At 39.2% G+C, this 21,296-nt stretch overlaps 2 protein-coding genes across 4 annotated transcripts; one reads left to right on the plus strand and one right to left on the minus strand.

Annotated features, from left to right (window-relative positions):
• Nucleotides 1-15: 15 nt before the first annotated feature.
• On the minus strand, nt 16-1,732 carry LOC145896113 (cilia- and flagella-associated protein 276-like). Of its 2 annotated transcripts, none has more exons than XM_082984963.1 (5): nt 1,717-1,732; nt 1,187-1,322; nt 894-1,126; nt 720-838; nt 16-192 (listed from the first exon to the last, which is right to left on the minus strand). In XM_082984963.1, the coding sequence occupies exons 2-5, from the start codon at nt 1,262-1,264 to the stop codon at nt 122-124; spliced, it is 501 nt and encodes a 166-aa protein (XP_082841089.1). In that variant the 5' UTR covers nt 1,265-1,322; nt 1,717-1,732; the 3' UTR covers nt 16-121. The 2 variants fall into 2 exon arrangements, with proteins under 2 accessions (XP_082841089.1, XP_082841090.1); XM_082984964.1 differs by lacking the exon at nt 1,717-1,732 and adding an exon at nt 1,675-1,711.
• Nucleotides 1,733-3,941: 2,209 nt separating this feature from the next.
• Nucleotides 3,942-20,276, plus strand: LOC145893848 (filamin-C-like). Of its 2 annotated transcripts, XM_082982212.1 has the most exons (51): nt 3,947-4,427; nt 5,117-5,368; nt 5,925-6,022; nt 6,763-6,910; nt 7,012-7,208; nt 7,320-7,479; nt 7,542-7,742; nt 7,808-7,945; nt 8,003-8,139; nt 8,648-8,756; nt 8,902-8,961; nt 9,322-9,522; nt 10,092-10,229; nt 10,298-10,434; nt 10,662-10,788; nt 10,853-11,046; nt 11,106-11,366; nt 11,439-11,688; nt 11,765-11,890; nt 11,959-12,095; nt 12,154-12,310; nt 12,397-12,561; nt 12,626-12,796; nt 12,852-13,019; nt 13,092-13,293; nt 13,355-13,506; nt 13,564-13,737; nt 13,813-14,042; nt 14,103-14,243; nt 14,302-14,422; nt 14,497-14,663; nt 14,724-14,837; nt 14,919-15,065; nt 15,435-15,624; nt 15,763-15,777; nt 15,849-16,096; nt 16,362-16,457; nt 16,584-16,668; nt 16,729-16,869; nt 16,932-17,060; nt 17,126-17,299; nt 17,364-17,525; nt 17,586-17,789; nt 17,856-18,029; nt 18,096-18,200; nt 18,641-18,753; nt 18,882-19,035; nt 19,106-19,243; nt 19,320-19,417; nt 19,484-19,589; nt 19,675-20,276. In XM_082982212.1, the coding sequence occupies exons 1-51, from the start codon at nt 4,085-4,087 to the stop codon at nt 19,860-19,862; spliced, it is 8,043 nt and encodes a 2,680-aa protein (XP_082838338.1). In that variant the 5' UTR covers nt 3,947-4,084; the 3' UTR covers nt 19,863-20,276. The 2 variants fall into 2 exon arrangements, with proteins under 2 accessions (XP_082838339.1, XP_082838338.1); XM_082982213.1 differs by lacking the exons at nt 18,641-18,753; nt 18,882-19,035; nt 19,106-19,243; ... (1 more) ...; nt 19,484-19,589; nt 19,675-20,276 and adding an exon at nt 18,308-18,606 and having other exon boundaries at nt 3,942-4,427.
• The last annotated feature ends 1,020 nt before the right edge of the window (nt 20,277-21,296 follow it).

The raw sequence follows: 21,296 nt of genomic DNA on the forward strand, positions 1-21,296 counted from the left end.
TAATGAAAGCAAATGTATTGGTGCTAATTTTATGTAACATGCATTAATAGCATTACAGTTTGAAAATACAAAATTGCCACATAAGTGATAAAGCAATGGTGGTAAATAGTGCAGATTATATTTAAATTGAGTAAAATCCTCCATCATGTCTTCTGGAGTAGCCACGGTTCGTAGCTGCACTATGATGGCTCTCTACAAATGAAAAATATATTTAACCATCTATCAAAAGCTTAAAAGTAAGCTTTTTTGCAGGATTTTGTTTTTCTGTTTATGTTTGGTGAAATTGGCCACAAATTCTTTGATTATAGATGCATTCATATATTTAATTACATATTATAGACATAAAGCATTGCTTTGCATCAGTACAGAGCCCAAATTATACTATTTGAGCAATCATATATGGGAATGCTCATAGATACCATAGTCACATATCTTCATAGTGTGTTATATATTAAATATGCTGAAGTTTATCATATTAGCAGAAATATGGTATCTAAAAAAAACAAATTTTTAAAAAGTAATTAAAAAGCCATTTTTTAGCTCTTTCACAAACAAACATCAAATTTGTATGTTAAATGCTGGAGCCTCTCTGGTAAACAACTAATGTATAAGGTTAAGTTGCAGAAAGGCAGGATTTTTGTGTACAACAATCCAACCTCGAAATAACAATAAATCTTATATTGTATGTTAAATATGTATAGAACACATAATCAACTTACGGATTGCGCCTTCAATGCTGTGAGGACTCTCATTTTTAGATGAATCAGTAACCCGAAGTGGAGGATACAGTGGATTAAATGGGGGTTGAACTTCCTTTTGTCGATTTTTGAGAAGTCGTCTAAATAAAAAAAATGCTTTTAGCGCTTACTTAGCATGTAAAAAAAACTGCTCACCCATGATCATCAGTAGCTGTTTCTCTCTGTATTAGTGTATCATTATTTCCACTTAGAAATTTGTTGTGGTGGTCATATTGTGATTTAATAACAAAATCCAGACTGTCCTGGGGTGCTTGTGGGTCAAAATGATATATTTCCCTTCGGGCACTAGCAAGAGTTGGAGTTCTATTCAGTCGATTCCAGGGATTCATCTGTTGTGCTTCACTTGCACTTTCATGGAAAGGGCTTTTCTGCATCAAGAGTAATTGCAGATGTTGTATATTTCAAGCATGTTTTATGTCAATTTGTACCTGTGTACTTCTGGCTCCAACAAAGTCATCATCATTTTGTAGCTGTGGAAAAGGAAATGGGTTTCTCCCTGCAGGCATCTTTAGCTTGTGTTGTATTGAAAATGTAATAAGCAGAGGATTTATCAAACTTTTCAACCTGGATGAAGGATAAATAATAAACATTTGAATTTTAACACCTTGTCAATTCACATGCTACATATTTTATTACTTCCAAGAATTTTACACAGTAATGTTTTATGCAATGGTATGATTAAAAGGATCGCCCCACTGCGCAGGTCCTTACTTGGCGATCACAGCTATTGTATCGAGATCATTAGGTTTATAGGTGTTCTATTGGTAAAATGCTTTGGGTTTACAGACTCGCTCCGACTTGTCAGGGAAAGTGGCTGTTCCAGCTAGGCTGCAATGCCTGAACTGCTAAGCCTGTAAATCCAAAGCATTTTACCAATAAAACACAAAAAATACCTTATATTGTAAACAAGAATTACCGAAAATTCTAAAAACCCTTGCAGAATATTTTACCCGCGTACCGGTTGCTAGGTTGCCATGGCCAGCGCAAAAAGAACTGTGAATAACGCCCCCTTATGGCCAAAATGTTTGAAACTAATTTTTTCAAAACGTAAAATATGGCAAGTATCACATTTTCACACATATATAAATGTATATATATTTGAAAAACACAGGATTTCAGTAAAACGGAAAATTCGCAGTTGGCTAAAAAATAATGAATATGACACGATAGAGCAACCCAATGGAGTTAAATAAAAACAAAACAAAAAAACGGGCGATAAAAAGTGTATATATTTGCAAAGAGGTTACACGTGTTGGTATAACACCATTCTATTGGAAATATTTGTGAAAAAAGTCGAGGATTAAGCTTCCATACATTTTATAGTTTGAAAAACTTACAAGACTTAGACATTATTTATATCGTGTGTTGATCCAAAACCAGAGATATTTGGGAAAAGGTATACTTATGCCAATTATAAAGGTTGTCTATGTTATACACAATGAAACAGAGTAAGATATCAATAAAATTAGGACTTAAAAACGACTGTTGTGATGCTCATTATTATTTATTTGCTAATACATACATGGAGTAAGTATAAACATGGAGCCAGGCAGAATTATCATTGATGGCAACCCTGTGCCCGAGTCGCGACATAAGAGATGATGCAGCTGTTTAACGTCTGTTTTGAGAAATGACACATTTGCCATTGAACAGCCGCTTAGTAAGGCGCTGGATTTAGTACAGAGACACTGCGAATTGTCAATCAAACGCTGAAAGTATCAGGCAGTTCGTCTGCGCCCTCACAGGATTCCCGGAGGTACATAGTTCTGAGTTAGCATACTTGACGAGCCAGTCTATATTTAAGGTCTTGGTTACAGCAGTATTTTGGAGAAGTAATATTATCCGGCAACAATTTATAAACAAAAAATAGATTTCGTTCACTTTTTTTGTATTAAATATCGCATTAAGATGATAAATATTGTACCAAGGTAAAGACAAAGTTTACGAGATTGATTTTCAATGGTTTATTTCTTTTATTTTATGCTTTATTCCAGGAGAAAAGTGAAGTTGAGTTTAGGCAAAAAAAACCTCTGTTTTTTTTATTTGTAGTTGGGTTTCTTATTACCTTACGAACTACGCAGTTTATAAGCCTCATTGCTTTGATGTTGTAACAAGGCAATTGAAAGCTTGTCAAAACTATTGTCAGTTTGAAATTAGGATACGTATGCCATTTCTATTTTTAATTGGTTTTCAATTTGACTCCATTACGCAATAAAAATTCGCTTTAAAAAAGGGAATCATACGAGTTAAGTGCACCTCTTGCTTCGTCGACGTTCTACGTCTTGACAGATTAAAACTACCGCTCTCAGTTTTCACAAACTTGACTTTAAAACGGTTAAAATAGCAATTGCTAAAAATAATATTCTTTGTTAAAGGAATTTGTGTGTCAACTTAAATTTACAACAATGTGATTACAATATGTGAACTTGACTTTAAAACGGTTAAAATAGCAATTGCTAAAAATAATATTCCTCGTCGAAGAAATTTGTGTGTCAACTTAAATTTATAACAATGTGATTGCAGTATGTGAGTAAATGTAGTACAAATTATGTCACCCTCCATAATCTTTTAACGCAGGCCTATCTGTCTTGAAACTTTACGACCGTGTTAAATACAGTGACTTCGGTTATGTCGGTAACAGGGGACAAAATCACGTGTGGTCACGTGTACAGCAACGGTTTAACAGCCAAAGTATGTGATCAATCCAACACTTCTGTCCTAAATAAATAGACAAATAACCAAATGCTTTTCAAAATTCATTTCAAATAGGCGTATTTATACCTTAAAATCATAATAGTACGCGACGCCAGTAGAGTCTTTGTATTGTGGAAATTTACATCGATATTAGAAGTGCCTAAAATGTGTCCATGGAGCGACTTAACCTTATGCAGGGATAAACAAATGTTTAGGTATTATCTATTAAAATATGAAGTTCAAAAATTCCAAGATGCACATAGATAAAGCAAAACACTCTAAATGGTGCGTGAGACGGAGACTATCTTTTGTGGTGTTTATTTGACAAATTCTGCATAACTGTAAGATTATAATGTAGATGACTTTAAGAAAAAAGGGAAATTTCATCTACACATCTGTATATATCATGTACCCAGTGCTTGCACTAAATGACTTGTAAGATGAAATGTAAAACAACTTTCTTACAGCATAGTGTGCGTGTTATTCAGTAGTGGATGTTAACCATACTGTTTGGTTTGCTATAAAACAGTCTTTGTCAACACTTGACTGCCCTCAACTACTCAGCCGGAACGTCGCACCGTGTTTTCTACCAATCAAATCGTTGCTCGCTCAGTATATAAGCAGGCGCAAAAATGGAAAACAACGCTGAAGCGTGCGTTTCAACTGGCGACTATTACGACGAAGAGATGCCTGCTACGGAAAGAGAGTTAGCAGAAGATGCGCCATGGAAGCAAATTCAGAAAAATACATTTACTAGGTGGTGCAATGAACACCTGAAATGTATCAACAAACGTCTTGCAAATTTGGAAACAGACCTATCAGATGGTTTGAGGTTAATTTCTTTGCTGGAAGTGTTATCCCAGAAAAAAATGGAGAGGTACAACAAACGACCCAACTTTAGACAGATGAAACTAGAAAACGTTTCGGTGGCATTAAAGTTTTTGGAAAGAGAAAGAATAAAGCTCGTTAGTATTGGTAAGAAAACTAGTCATAAGGTTTAGAGGTTATTTGTGTTGCTACGTTTGGGCGTTCGTGTAATTGCGTCAAGTACAGGTACATTACTTGCTGTGATGTGACGTGCCACAGGCAGCACACACAAAAACAGTTGTAATTAGCCCAAGGCAGCAACAAAGACGCGCTGTTGCCAATCTTTGTACTCAACTGACCTTATTATCGCTTCAATTCCCATCTATGTGTAAAATTGCGACGATTGTGGATAAACTTTGTGGTGTAAATGTGTCAAGTAATGTCATTCATATTTTAAACGGTTGGTGTATCCAGGTTTCCTGTGAACACGTTTCCTGACAGACTGTGACTCATATGATAATCACAGCCAGCTAACTTAAAACTTGCTTGTGTGTTACTTTTTAATTGTTGTGCAAACGAATGGCGACGGAAACGGCGTTTGTGTGTTTTTACACATTTCTGTGGATTAACCAGGTCCTGCTGGTTTACCGACATAACAGATAACACTGGGTATTTCAGAGTAGTCTTTTTTGTCTGTGGGTATGCAATTACGATGTTTAATCGCGGCTGTTCCCTCCAATAAGATAAATGTTTACTTAATGGGCGGCTTCAAGATTATTCAAAAGTTATTAAATCGTAATGTAACTTCACAACTTTTAACTGCTTGGTGTTTATTACAAATACAAATGTTTCTGTAGACAGCAAAGCTATTGTCGATGGGAATTTAAAGCTAATCCTGGGCTTAATATGGACCCTCATTCTCCACTATTCAATTTCGATGCCCATGTGGGATGACGAGGAAGAGGAAGAAGAAAAAGTCCAAGCTACGCCTAAACAACGTCTTCTTGGTTGGATTCAAAACAAAATTCCTCAAATGCCAATTACGAATTTTAAAAACAACTGGAAGGACGGCATAGCCCTCGGTGCCCTTGTTGATAATTGTGCTCCTGGTAAGAGTTTGCGTGCGTAAATTGTAACTAGCTAATATATTTCAACGAGTTAGTTTTGTTTAATTTGGTAACTACGTAAAAAATCACGCAACATGGTTAAAAAATGTTACTGGTGAAATTAACTTGTTTGTGTAATTAGAAGTGGTGTATTACAGACAACACTGTAATCGTTTCTCTTTACTACACTTCAATCGCCTCTTTTTGTATTTTTTTCACCTTTGTTTTCTCTGTCTGTTGAAAAGGGCTCATTGCTTTCTTTTATTTCTCTTTCATCTTTCTTGAGGTTTGTGTCCACAATGGCAAGATTGGGACCCAGTTAATAAAGTAGAAAATACCACTGAGGCTATGAATATTGCTGATGATCACTTGGGCGTGGCACAGGTGGGAAACACACGAATAAGGGCATGAATGCCAGTTATATTGGGACCTATCTTTCTCTTTGTCTGTATACACCGAATAAGCTTAGAATTGGCGTATGTGAACGTTGCATCTTTGGAATATGTTGCATGAACCATCTGCTTGCGTTTTGCACATTCATTTCACATGTACCAATTAGGGTTGTGCCCTGACTGGGAGGATTGGAACCCTGATGATGGTAAGGAAAACGCGGCAGAAGCCATGAAGCTTGCAGATGAGTGGCTTGGTGTTCCGCAGGTAAAGACTCTTCAACGTGAATGGTACCCATTTCCCCCTAATAGTGCATGCCCTTTCAGTTTGCCCATCAATCGTATAGCACGGTTCGTTAAGAATGACTTTGTTGGCTTTGTTTGAAGAACTTCGAACAGTTCCTATAAAAACAGCAACGCAAATTTTTGCTAAACTCTTGCCATGTCGCGACCGACTGTTTTTCATCGTCGAGAAATATTCTGCCCAGATCTTATGGACATTTTAGAACACTGTAATGTTATTAACCCAGTTGTACGCTTTATTTTTTCAACGATGAAAAACATTATCACTGTTATTTTGAAAGTTAAGCCAAAATAACAAATGTTACTTCTGTATTTTTTTAATTTTTTACTAAAATGCACGTGCGCATAGTTTATGTCAAGAAGTGCATGAAAATTTGATAATATCACAACAGCTTACAATGTGTTTGTTGCACGGCTCTTTTTGTTCATAAAAGGTAGAATTTTGAAAACTTATTGGTAATTTAGGGTTATTAATTTTAACAACGGAAAAAAGTACGTCGACAAGTGCAGGCAAAATTGTTTACCAAATAAGGCAGTGAACTTTACATCGGCCGGTCGGTTGCGTCATCGTGTTTTCTCACGCGTAACGATTTGCGCCTCGAGCTAAGAGCGACAATTTGCTGAATGGTAGAAAGTAATTGCCTCTTCTCTACATGCCTGGCTTTACAACCTCAAATGCACTTGAAAGCAACTCTGTCCTTACAGGTCATCACACCAGAAGAAATTACCAACCCTAATGTGGACGAACTCAGTGTCATGACATATCTGTCGCAATTTCCAAAATCAAAACTAAAACCGGGAGCGCCTCTACGGCCAAAAACAAACTCAAAGAAAGCCCGTGCTTATGGAAGAGGTTATTTAATATATAACATACCTATACTTTGTTTATTTATTATTACAAAACAATGATCCTCAGTATGACTAACAGACTCTGTAAATATCTTTGATACATAGGTGTGGAGCCCAACGGTTTAAAAGTCGGGCAGGCTGCGCCTTTCACTGTGGAAACGATCTCTGCTGGAAACGGCACACTGCTGGTATATCTGACTGATCCAGATGGCCACAGACAAGAGTTAAAAACGGTTCCTAACAATGACAAGCTAAAAACGTTTTCGGTCACATACTACCCGACATTAGCAGGAAAATATGAGGTTGGATGCGTTGTAATTGGTTTTGTTGATGTTCTTTTTGCGTTTGTGTCCACACATAAGTCATTTATCATATTGAATGAAAAACATTTTAAAGCTGCCACTGTATTATAGGTGGAAGTGCTGTTTGCTGGAAGTGGAATTCAAAAGAGTCCATTTGGTGTAAATGTCGAGGACTCGCCGGTTAATGCAAGTCAGGTTGTAGCAAAGGGTCCTGGACTTCAACCGGGAAATGTGGTAACTGTCCCAACCCACTTCGACGTATTTACTGAAGGTTTGTTGCAAACACTTCGCACAAGTTTATCAATGAACGAATGTTTATTATCAACTGCGCAGGTGCTGGCGTTGGTGAAGTTGAAGTGATAATCGAAGATCCGAATGGTAACCACAAAACAGTTGTTCCTAGCCTGAAACCAACGGCTGAAAATGTGTATCGAGTTTCTTACACACCCACAAACAGTGGCCCGCATCGCATCAACGTGTTGTTTGCAGGAGAAACAACCCCGAAGAGTCCACACGAAGTTACTATTCTATTGCGTACGATTGAAATTAGTGGTAGTCGCTGCATACTTACATTAAACATCTTCTTTGTATGGTTACAGCTTTCAATCCGACTGCTGTTTGGGCGGAAGGAAAAGGAATTAACCCAGACGGGCTCCAGACCGGAGAAAGGGCCGAGTTTGTTGTTCACACAGAAAATGCTGGAGATGGAAAACTAGAAGTAAAGTGCATAGGTCCACGTAAGTAGCGACATTTATATTGTTATTAATGTGTATTTACACCACACTGCTGTTTAGATGGTGTAACTGAACCTTTGAATGTACATAACAACGGCGATGGAACATTTTCATGCGACTACCATCCTACAAAACCTGGTCAGTATGTTGTGGGTATCACATACAGCGGGAAGCCGGCATCCAAAAGCCCCTATAAGGTGAGAGCAGGTTTGTGCGCAAGTTTGTGAGTCATGCGAGTGTTGTAAATTTGGTTGTGTCTACGCGTGGTGGTAAAATCACTTTCCCAGACGGTAGAATATGGTTACAGAAGAAGGGTACAGCGTGATCATATTATCATTGTCTGGTATTAAAGGTAAGGTGGTCGTTCAAAAAACCTTGCCGGGCTGCCGCCTCGTGCGACGAACGTGTCGCCTACGGCAACACAATTTTGTGGTGTAGGTTTTCGCTGGTTTATTGCATACCAAGTTTGGAGTGACGCCGCTGCTAAATATTTTCACTCAATGCCTGTCATTGAATTGAGAGCGGGAAGCTGCCTTGTAACATTTCCTTTGCGGGTAAATGTCGTCATTCACAGAAAAAAAATACGACTCATTTACTTCCATGTATTGAGCATAGGTACTTGCAATGAATACCAGGATATAATGTTGCTTGGTTACCCTGTAAATCCAACAAATGATCCCAACACACATGACTTGTGGCTTTCAGGTTAACGTTGCTTCCCCGCCAGACCCAAGCAAGGTCAAGGTTCAAGGACCTGGCGTGGAACCAGGAAACGTTGTTGGAGAATCGACTTATTTTGATGTTCTTACTTCCGGTAATTTGGTTTTGTAAATACTCTTGCATTGTTGTGTTATTTTGGAAATGGAATTTAACTTCCTTTGAATCGGATGATAGTCAGAATTTGTTGTTCTTCTTAAAACACCGCCAACGCTAACCATAGATCTATTGTTATCTGTCAGCTGCTTTTTCTGGTCGGTTTTCAAGGCCACTTGGAAATAAATACGGAAAATACTCTGGAGGTATTCATAAGCCAGGAGCAGGTTCATGCTCTGCATGTTTATTGTTGCTCTCACAACATCTCCATACCTTAAAGCAAATGTGGTTTTATGTGCGGATATATTCATTGCATGTCTGAACAAAACTCGCGAGCTTAATTTTTCAGTTGTGTCAAGAGATAATGCTTTGCGTTGCAGTTAATTTGTAGCAACATTGTGGTTTTTACAAACAAAGAAAATCAAGCGTGCTGACTCAAAAAGGAAACTTACTGGTGCATATTGAATAATCACATAACGGTGGCATGCGTCATTGAAAATGAGCAATGTGTTGCTGCGTTGTTTTTCTACAACACTCCCTCTTTAATTCTTTTTTTGGTGGTTCAGACTCTGGGAAAGGAAACGTTGAAGTGACAATAGTGGGACCGACAGGAGAAAGAAATGCCATTCCCGTACAATTAGAAAGCCGGGGAAATGACGTAATTCGCGCCACCTACACACCACAAGAGGAGGGACTACACAGAATAGATGTGAAATTCGTTGGACAACCATTGCATAAAAGCCCGTATTCGGTTGAAATAAAACCAGGTAGATATGTGCTTGTGAGATAAAAAAACACTGCAGTATTTGAATATGAGTTTAAAGTTTTTGTTTTGATAAAATAGCCATGCATTATTTCCAGTTGTGACGACGGAACCAAAATATTCAAAAGCAGCAATCAACATATTTCCCAATTTAGAAAACAAGGTCGCCCCATGTTCTAATGTCACACCGTTAAGTCTCGCCACTGTGCCAGGTTCTCCTTTGTGCAGTGCATTTGCTCTTGGTCAACAATCACACCCATGATGGCATTTTCTGAAGGAAAATACCAAACGTTATTTGCACAAAAGGCGCGTTGTTCGTCAAATACCATAAATCAGAGACAAAAGAAAGGCCACAGCTTTGCGCCACAGGCGGTTTATTGCTGTTAAGAATCTAGTTATTTTCCCTCGAAGCGACGGTTTACAACCCACTGTTAGCAATAAGTCATAAGGCCACAACGCTGCACTCTCATTGCGTTCTTATTGGCACATATCACCAAACATGACTTTTTGTTGGATGATAATGATTGATATTTACGGTAATTTATTATCATGCAATTATCTTTCCGGTTTCAGCATTCAACGCAAACGCTTGTCGAGCGTATGGACGTGGAATCCAACCGACTGGTGTACGAATGAGAGAAAAGGCCGACTTTCACGTGTGTACAGAAAATGCCGGGGAAGCGGAATTGAAAGCAACTGTCAAGGGTCCACGTAAGTGCACTTTGTGTGTGCTGATGGCCAAATGCAATTTGAGCTTTACGATGTCTCTTTGTTAACAGGTGGTAACGAGCCGGTAACAATTAAGAAAGGTAGCAAGCCGAACGTGTATGATTGTGAATATTACCCCTTAAAACCTGGAAACCATGCAGTTTCTGTTACATATGGAGGAAAAGCCATTCCTAGGAGTCCTTTTCAGGTTATTACTTCCTCAAATCCAAAACATATTACCGTTACCACACTATGCAAGTATAATTACATACGTATTAAAATTGCAAAAACAGCATTCTAAACTATAAACGCATTACTTCTGACGTTACGATGTTACCACAATTTCTAGGAAATCGATTAGAAACTTCTTTCACCAGGACGTATTATCATGACGAAAGATTGCATTCAAATGTAAATAGATACTGTTTATTTAAGGTGGCGGTAGGCAATGAAGTTGGTCCTCAGAAAGTGCGAGCATATGGTCCGGGTTTGCATGAAGGCAAAGTCGGCCACTCTGCTGACTTTGTTGTAGAGACTACGGGTAGCGATGTTGGCCAACTCGGTTGGTACAAAGTGAAATTACCATCCCATACAAGTTACTTACAGTATATTACTTTTGTCGTCAGGATTTTCTATTGAAGGACCTTCTCAAGCTCAAATTGACTGCGAAGATTGTGGCGACGGCTCATGTAATGTGAAATATTACCCAACTGAGCAAGGCGAATATGCGGTACACGTCATATGTGACGACAACGACATCAAAGGGTCGCCTTTCATGGCACAAATCCAACCCGCTGACTCGAAAACTAATCCTGACAAGGTTGGTTTGGATGCTTGATTTTGGCTTCGAATTACGCAAATTCAATCCTTGTTTTGTAGGTTAAAGCATTTGGACCAGGACTGGAGTCGGGAGTGCCTGTTAGTGGCCACCCTACCACGTTTATGATGGACGCTAGAGACGCTGGAGCTGAAGCACCTGTCGACGTTTACGCAAAATCTGCTGAAGGCGAAGATATTCCAATTAAAATTAAAGATAACGGCGACAAAACATATGAATGTTCGTACAACCCCAAAAAACCAATCAAGCACACAATTATTCCATCATACAATGGAGTCGCAGTTAAAAATGCACCGTTCAGGGTAGGTTTCTGGTTTCTTCTGTTACACCTTCAAGATATAAGCAGTTTACTTACTATTTTTCCTTATTTTAAGGTGGCGGTCCAGGAAGATTCTTTCCCGGAAAAAGTTACAATTTACGGCCCCGGAGTGGAAAAGGGTTTGAAAGCGGAGCAACCAACATACTTTACTGTTGATTGTTCCAAGGCAGGTGCCGGCGATGTAAGTGTTGGTATCAAATGTGCCGCCGGGGTCATTGCACCAACCGAAAGGGATGTTGAATTTGAAATCATTAAAAACGAAGCATCCGATACGTTTACTGTGAAATATACTCCCCCTGGTCCGGGTATGTTGTTACTTCTTTTTTTACTTATTTAAAAAAAAACAACTTGGAATTGAAACGGCAACATTTGAAATTTTAGGCAAACATACCATCATGGCTCTTTTCGCTGAACAAAAAGTACCAAACACACCAATAACTGTTGATGTTGCTTCTTCACACAACGCCAAACTAGTGAGAGCTGAAGGGCCTGGAATTGAACCAAATGGTACCGCGGATCATGTTTTATGTTCGTTAATAGAGTTTCACTTAAAAGTTGTTTTATCGTCAATTCAGAAGTTGAATGCGACAAACCCACCAATTTTACGATATTTACCCGAGGTGCGGGAAAAGCTAAACCGGGAGTTGAATTTAAACCAGCCCGTGGGTCTTACAGAGCTCCCGCGAAAGAACCTGAAATTATTGACAACAAGGTATTATCTTTAAATAGACATTGTCGACCAAAATGCTAGCTCGTATATGTTTTTACAGGATGATACGTATACTGTGCATTATACTCCACACGGAGATGGACCGATGGATGTGGATGTAACTTATGGTGGTGACAGAATTGCAGACAGTCCTTTTGCTGTTAATGTTGCTCCAAAACTTAATGTAGATCAAGTTAAAGTTAATGGACTTGAGGAAAGTAAGTATCGTGCAAATAATTTTATTAAAAATCAAATGGAAATTTACAGTAAACACACATGACATTAAATACATGACGTTGTTTAGAAATGGATGTGGGGAAACCCAAGCAATTTGAGGTGCTGACAAAAGGTGCTGGAGGAAAAGGAAAAGTTGACGTTGATATTATTTCACCTTCCAAACTTCCTGTTTACAACAAGGAAACGAGCGATTCGCTGGGAAAACAAGTTACGTTTACACCTGAAGAAGAAGGCAAGACCACTTCATCTTTTGACGATGTTGCGGCTTTGTTAACAAGACTTGTTACTGTTTAAAGGAACTTACGAAATAGACGTGAAATACGACGGAGTTTCTGTTAATGGGAGTCCATTTAACGTGGAAGCTTTGGTTCCTCCCGATGCAAGCAAAGTCAAGGCTTATGGGCCAGGGCTATCGGAAGGTGTCGTTGGAAAATCTGCGCCGTTTACCATTGAAACTAAAGATGCCGGTAAGTTTATCACAAACACGCGTTTGCTGTTTATAACAACACATATTATGTCTAGGCTCCGGAGGCTTGGGTTTGACAGTGGAAGGACCCTGTGAAGCCAAAATTGAATGTATAGATCAAGGTGACGGTTCTTGTTCAGTTTCATATCTTCCTACCGAACCTGGTGATTACAAAATAAACGTACTTTTTGCTGATGAGCACATTCCTGGATCCCCTTTCAACGGTAGGATATTCTGCTTTACCATGACGCTTCTGTTTTTGTATCATCTATAAGAAAATATTTATTCTGGTTCAGCAATCATCGAACCACAGTTCGATGCTTCAAAAGTTAAAATGAGCGGCCCTGGTTTGGAAACTGGAAAAGTTGGAAAACCTAGTTGCTTCGACGTGGATTGTAGAGATGCTGGCGATGCACCTCTTACAGTTGAGGTTTTTAACGATGACGGATCTCCTCTATCTGAAATACACGTCAAAGACAATGGTGATGGAACCCACACGTATGAAAAAAGCTATGCCTTAATGTTACACCTATGTTACGCAATCGTGATATGCTTGCAGGGCTACGTTTGTACCAGACAAGCGGGGAAGAGAAGTGATTCATGTTGCTTATGGGGGTGTCGGAGTTCCACAGTCTCCAAAAACTGTTGACGTCAAACCTGATATTGATACTAGCAACATAAGGACATACGGTCCTGGAGTTGAACCCAAAGGTAAATATATTGCTTCTGTCCTGTAATGATAATAACAATAAGCTTTGATTGCTTTAGGAGTTCTAGCTGATGTCGACACAACTTTTGCTGTCGATGCTTGCTCACTTGCGCCACATGGTGGAGATCACATAAAAGCAAGTGTTATTAACCCGAGTGGATCAAGCCTTCCAGCAGATGTAAACGATGACGGACTCGGAACATACACTGTTAAATACGCCCCGATTGAAAAGGGTACAGATATATTTAAACATAACTTTGCATTTCACTGAAATATTTTCACGCTATTAACGCTCGCCAATTTTGTAGGTGCCCACGAAGTGATTGTAACATACGATGATGTCGCAGTCCCTGGTTCACCTTTTCCCGTTGATGTTGACGAAGGTTGTGATCCAAGCAAAGTGCGTGCTCACGGGCCAGGCTTAGAAAAAGGGACGACCAACAAACCGGCCAAGTTTACTGTTGATACTCGAGGGGCAGGAACTGGTGGACTTGGTTTAGCAATCGAAGGACCTTCGGATGCCAAAATTACTTGCACGGTTGACTAAATTAATTACGAGATTGTGATTGGGTGTTACAAATTCTTTTGTTGGATGCAGGACAGTAAAAATGGTACATGCGCTGTTGAGTATTTTCCCACTGCACCTGGGGATTATGAAGTTAACATCACTTATGGAGGTGAAAACATTCCAGGGTCCCCATTTCTTGTTTCTGTCAAAGATGTTGTCGACCCAACAAAGGTGGGTCCTTGGGTTTTTGTGAAGTTGTGCAAACTAAGTTTGTCGTATGCTCGTATAGGTCGTTTGCAAAGGTGCCGGGATATCACCGGGAGTTAGAGCGAATATCCCACAGACATTTGACGTCGATTGCAGTAAAGCTGGTGTTGCTCCGCTTCAGGTGGCGGTTAAAGGCCCAAGAGGTTCATGACGTTTCTACGTACTTCGCAAGCTGCGCGACTGCGGTTAAGTATGACTGATATTTGATGTGTTCCAGGAGTAAAGGAGGATGTTGAAATAGTTGATAACCTTGACGGGAATTACACAGTTGGGTATACACCAAGTAAAGAAGGATCCTATCAGGTTCAAGTACAGTATGCTGATCAGGAAATTCCTCGCAGCCCTTACCGTGTTCGCGTTCAGCCAACACATGACGCTAGCAAAGTACAAATCCCATATTGACTATAGTATATTTGCAACGTCCAATATTTGTTTCTTGTCCAGGTGAAGTGCAATGGACCAGGTTTAGCCACAAGTGGCGTTCCTGCATCCTTACCAGTCGAATTCAACATCGATGCGACCGATGCTGGGGATGGTGTTTTGGCTGTACAAATCACGGTGCGTAACACAACGATTGAGAAAGTCTTACCACTTTATATTTTCGTGTAACTGTGGAAAATGGTTTCCAAATCATTGTAGAATCCCAACCGTCAGAAATATGCAATGGAAATGCCCGTGGGCGAAAAAATTAAAGAAAAATATAAGCCAGCTAAGGCCAGTGAAGCAGTCACTTATGAGGGAGTTGGCCCCGCAAGCCAGAAACAGCCAAATGTGGTAGAGGCCACTGTAAGTTGGGTCATGGCATTTTTATCTTTGACCCATGCCTAATTTCCTGGGTGGCAATAAGCATTTCGGTGCCTTGTGTGCTTCAAATTTTTATGCCAAACTGCAACTGGTGGTTTGAGAAAGCTGATCTTCAGTGTTTTTTTAATGAATGGCAATCAATTCTCAACAAATCACCATAACATCAGTTTAAAAATCTTTGCATGTTGGTGTCTAGCTTCTTTAAATCTTTTCAAAACTAACAGCAGTTACCACAAAATTGATTACTTAATTAGTTGCAATGTTTGGTTTATTCTTGTGCTAAAACTTTTCAACATGTAGTTTTTTATTTTGAAAATTATTCTGACATAAAAATGTTGCGATACACTTCAGGACCCGAATGGAAACCCTAAGAAAGCACAAATACGAGACAATGAAGATGGCACTTACACGGTGTCTTATGTGCCTGATCTTGTTGGAAGATACACAATATCCGTTAAATATGGTGGTGATGAAATTCCGTATTCGCCATACCGCATCCGCGCACATCCTTCAGGAGACGCAAGCAAATGCATCGTCACCGGTACGAACTTTGTTTTTATTTGAATACTTTTTCTTTACATTTACTTTTATTGCTAACTTTCTCGATTTCTTCGAATATCTTGCGATCACTATATGAAATTCATCGATTTCTTTTTCTTTTCTCCTCTTGCTTCTTCAGTATCTTTCGGTGCAGGTTCGTTTTACTTTTCCGTGAGTTCATGCACGCTATAATCCTCTAATAAACATTACCACGTACATTGACAGGAGATGGTTTGGGTCCAACCATTGTAATTGGGGAAGAAGCGGTTATTACAGTTGATCCGAGCAATGCCGGCAAAGGAAAAGTAACTTGCGCAGTTGTCAAGCCAGATGGGAACCAACTTGAAGCCGATGTAGTCGAAAACAAAGACGGCACATTTGACATTTTCTACACTGCCCCAGAACCTGGTTCTTATTCTATCAACATACAATTTGGGGGAGTTGATGTTCCCGACAGTCCATACAAAGTTACGGTATGTCGATTTGGAAACAACGTACCTAAATGCAAATGGCTTTTGTGATCTGATGTTTTCAATTTATAGTAGTTTTAAGATATGTTTGCTCTATGTGTGAAGTCATGTCATATTGGGAATGCCATGATTCAAATTCGTGTTTGTACATTAACCAGTGTTTGTATATTTTTATGTCTGACTAAACTTAATTACTGCTTTTGTTGCGCTGTATTGTATGATATGCATGATCTGTTTCACCTTCGTTGTCATTCATACCATGTTACAGGCCAATAGTGGTTCAAAACAAATTCCGATTGATGAGGATATTGTTCAAGTTGCCGAAGTTGCCCCTGCTTACTCATGCATGAATGGTGAAAAGCTGGTAAACACGTGTTTATTGGTGGAGTGTTTTTGGTCAAATAGCATTTGTGTCATTAGTTTTATTGCCATGTGTGAATGAATTATAACAAATTGACCAACGTAGATCTGAGTTCAATACTGCTTTTAGGCTATTGAGCAAGTTGATGGACCCGATTCCCTTCGACCTGTTATGCTCATGTTTGATCTTCCCACTAGACATGGCAAACTCTCCAGTACGTTGAATATTTGCTTATTTAACGTGTTTATATGCTGACGCAAACCTGTTGCTACAGGTGAAGTTACTACTCCCAGTGGACACAAGGAAACTCCTACAATTAAGGACAATAGAGATGGTACAATTTCGGTCCAATATCAACCTCACGAACGGGGATTGCACGACATGTCAATTTACTTGGACAACGAACATATTTCAGGTTTAGAAAAGAACAGATAAAGTACCTCCTTCTTTTGCAACTTTTTAACAATTGCGTTATAGGAAGCCCAATTCAATTCTATGCCGATGTGGTAGCGCCAGGTCATGTCACAGCTTATGGGCCTGGACTCGTTACTGGCAAAGTCGGAGAACCTGCAAATTTCACGATTGTAACGAAAGATGCTGGAGCGGGTATTTATATTTGTTTTGTGATAAATTATATTTACTATCATCTTGACCTTAATATATCATTTCAGGTGGTTTAGCTTTGGCGGTGGAAGGACCCTCGAAAGCTGAAATATTCTGTGAAGACAATAAGGATGGCACATGTTCAGTTTCTTATTTGCCGACTGCGCCGGGAGAATACACCATCACTGTTAAATTTGACGACCAAGACATCCCTGGTTCTCCGTTTCTCGCTAACATTGCCGGTAGGAAGAGACACTTTCCTCGTTTGGCTTTTTGCTCTGATTACAAATTGGCTTTGTGTCGCAGGAGGCCCAGATCAAAGAAAATCCAAACTTTCGTACGGTACTACGAGTGACGTGGCACTAAAAATTAACGAATGCGATCTGTCAGTCCTAGCAGCAAGTATCGTTGCTCCTTCGGGACACAAGGAAGATTGCTGTCTAAAAAAATTGCACAACGGTCACATAGGTAAACGTTTATTTTAGTTTGTGATCACATCTGTTTACTAAGTCCGTTCTTTCAATGAAGGCATTTCATTTACACCTAAGGAAATTGGGGAACATTTGGTAAATGTGACAAAACGTGGGCAGCATGTAACAAACAGTCCATTCCGTATCATGGTTGGTGAGTCGGAAATTGGTGACGCCAGTAAAGTTAAAGTAACTGGTGATGGATGCAAAAAGTGTTGTGTTATGGAAAGAACCCAATTTATGGTAGACACGAGAAAGGCAGGTATGTATTTTGGTATCAGTGTATACTTGATTACAGGGTTTATTTGTTTGTACATCAATTCAACAGGATATGGTGGTCTTGGCCTATCCATAGAGGGTCCAAGTAAGGTGGATATCAACTGTGAAGATATGGAAGACGGTGTATGCAAAGTTACGTACACGCCACAAGATGCTGGCAATTACATTGTTAACGTCAAGTTTGCCGATAAACACGTTCCTGGCTCACCGTTTACGGTGAAATGTACGAACTGATAAATATTGTGCATCGGAGAAAATTTTGCTTAAATTTGTACATGTTATTCACCAGGTGAGGGCGATGGCACCATTCAAAAACAAAGTATTACACGCCAGCAAAAAGCAGCATCCATTGCAACTGTTGGAAGTACTTGTGATCTTAACTTGATAATTCCTGGTAAGATATAGGACAGTGCAATTTCTCGCTTCCTTTTGAATAATTTTCTCGCTTTTTCATCTCTTTTCTCCAACCCTTATTTTTCTCCTCACTTTTCTCATGAAAAGAAAACTGGAAAAAGTCACTTTCTACGGAATCGCGACCATCCAGTGCGTCATACAGTCAATCCTATTCGAGAATGGAACAAACATCGTACAAAAGCTCATCGTTAGGTGGCGCACAAACGCAAACTTTTGTCCAAGAAAAATTTGGCCGTCCTATCTCTTCAACCTCTTTATCTAACACTTCTTCATCCACGTTTGTACCTAAATTTACTAAAAACTTGGCAAAGTTTGGGACTTTTGAGCATCCGTTTTACAATAAAGGCAAGCTTTTTTCCTTCTACCAACATGGGTCGCGTTTGTAAAGCAAACTTTTCATTTCATTTCTGTGTTAAACAGATGCTGGCGTTGCGGATCTGACTGCTCAGGTTGAAAACCCGAGCGGACACAAAGAGAATGCAGAAATTGTAGAAACAGATAAAAATTCATACAGTATCCGATTTGTACCAAAGGTATTTGAAGGTTAAATTTACATTTAACTAGATTAGATTTTTAGTATTTACCTCATTTGTATATTTTGTTTCACTTATCAGTAATTACTCCATATGTTTTATGGGTGAAACAAGTATTTGCTTTGCAGGAAATGGGAGTACACACAGTAAGTGTAAAATATCTAACCCAACATGTCCCTGGAAGTCCATTTCAGTTTACTGTTGGACCATTGGGTGACGGTGGAGCCAAAAAAGTCACTGCAAGTGGACCTGGCTTGGAAGCGGCCACTGTCAAAGTGCCAGGTACTAAAAATTAAAAGTGTGTCAGTTGTTCTGAAACTGTTCTTGCATTTCCCTGTACTCCTTTCGACAGCTGATTTTTGTATCTGGACGAGAGAGGGAGGAGCTGGAGGTTTGTCCATAGCTGTGGAAGGACCGTCTAAAGCAGAGATCAATTTTGAGGATAGGAAAGATGGATCATGCGGCGTATCGTATGTGGTAACAGAGCCAGGTTAGCATTTTCAAGAAATCAGTTGTGTCGTACCTTGTGTATGCCGACAAACCACAACAACTATTCGTATTCGCAGGTGATTACGAAGTTTCGGTGAAGTTTAATGACGAGCATATTCCAAGCAGTCCCTTTCCCGTTCATGTTAGTGGTGTTGGAAGTGGGGCGACAGATTCTGTATGTTAATATGTTTAGATGGAAATCCTGTGGTTAATGTTTGTCGATTTTGTTTTTGTTTTAAAGAGTCGATTCAAATCGGATTCTTCTAAAGTCAAATCATTCGGAGGTGGTTTGCGAAGAGCTAAATTTGGAGAAAACAACTCATTTACAGTGGATTGTGGGAATGCAGGTACTTTGATAAACTTGACGCAACACATAGCAACACGCAAAAAACGTGTATTCTCTCAAATGTAGAAAACGATTTTACTTTTTAGGTAGTAACATGCTTATGGTTGGTATCCACGGACCCAGTACGCCGTGTGAAGAAGTTCATGTGAAGCACATGGGACATCGAAGATACACGGTCACATACACTGCTAAGGAATCCGGCCAGTACTTGCTCATTGTCAAATGGGGAGAAGATCACATTCCCGGAAGTCCGTTTCATGTTAGTGTGCAATGAACAACGACACACAGATGAATTGCTGTATTTAACTTAGTATCGCAAAAAATTCTAAATACAATATGACATTATATTTAGTATTTTTGCTGCTTTGCATACGTGGTGAACTGCAACTGAGCACTTGGTTAAGATGAAAGTATATTTTCGGTGAATGCTTGTATGATCTTTTAAATCGTTTGTGAGGCAAAGAGGCACGCAGATTTTTCGCATTTTGTACATTATCAAACTACATATCGTAACATGTTAAAACGACGCATTTAAATGAAGACTTGCATCTGAATGTTTGTGACATAGCTTTGTTTTTGTGTTTGTCAGCTCTACCTGTACATAGCGATGAGCTGCCATTGTGTCCACGCAGTATATTATTGTTGGTGCCGTTATACTCTATAAAATAAAGGATGGCTTAATGTGTAACTCTTGGTGTATGTTTATACTTTGTGAAAAAGAACTTACGAATATGTCATCGACAACATTTTTAGAGCTTATGGCAAGCAAAATCTTCAACTCCAGCAGAAAATAAAAAGGATTTTTTCTTACAATAAATTTCGGTAATTAATTTGAAGATCCGTCACAGTTTTTTTGAGAATTTACTTTGTAAATTAGACAATAAAACAACAAAAGAAAATATTGGAATTGGACATCTCTCAAAACCCGAATGGTGAAATAAATTTTTATTTGTGCACCTAGTATAAGAATCGTTTATTGGCTTTTGGTGCATGGCTAGAGATTCCCATGTAGCGTTAGTTAATCCGGAGAACGTGTTGTTTGTAATGGTTATTTGTTAAAGAAACCATAGGACTTGCTATGAAATGCTGTAGATTTAATTGCAAATAAGAGTATCGCTTAAATGTATTTCATTGTGTAAATTCGATCTTTCTTGAATGGCTCGTCTACTGATGGTAGAACAATTTTTCTTGTTTGTCGCCGAAGCGTCGTAAGTATCTATCACATTTCGATATTGAATCTTATTCCAACACTTATCAAATAATATTTATTTTTATCATGTTCTAGTTCTTTTCGCCTTCCGTATCGTGTTGATATACAACAAGCGCAATTTGTTTATAAAAGTGCCCAAATCGTCAAGTTTCCAAATTTCCACAGGCAAATACCGCCGCACCCGACGACAAAAGATCTACCAGTTTTGCCTATGGTGGACATCTTTGCGCACTTTTCTAAAGCAATCACCGCACCCCTAGGCAAAAAGGCTAAAACAATAAGCCAAACCCTTGCAACAATTGGTTAATTAAGATCGCCACGCTTTTAACAGAAAAATCCGTGGGACAAGAAATCACAGCAAAGCGCGCGCACATACACGTGGAAGCAATCTATGCAAGGCAAAGCGCCGTGCGCACACTCATGAGATTCCGCGTTCCGGTCGCGAAAGCGCTTACGAAGGAGGAAAACCGCCAGGCACGCGTTCGACCAGTTCGTGAA

The sequence above is a fragment of the Ascidia mentula genome, chromosome 3 (assembly GCF_947561715.1).
Source record: "Ascidia mentula chromosome 3, kaAscMent1.1, whole genome shotgun sequence".
Classification (NCBI taxonomy): domain Eukaryota; kingdom Metazoa; phylum Chordata; class Ascidiacea; order Phlebobranchia; family Ascidiidae; genus Ascidia; species Ascidia mentula.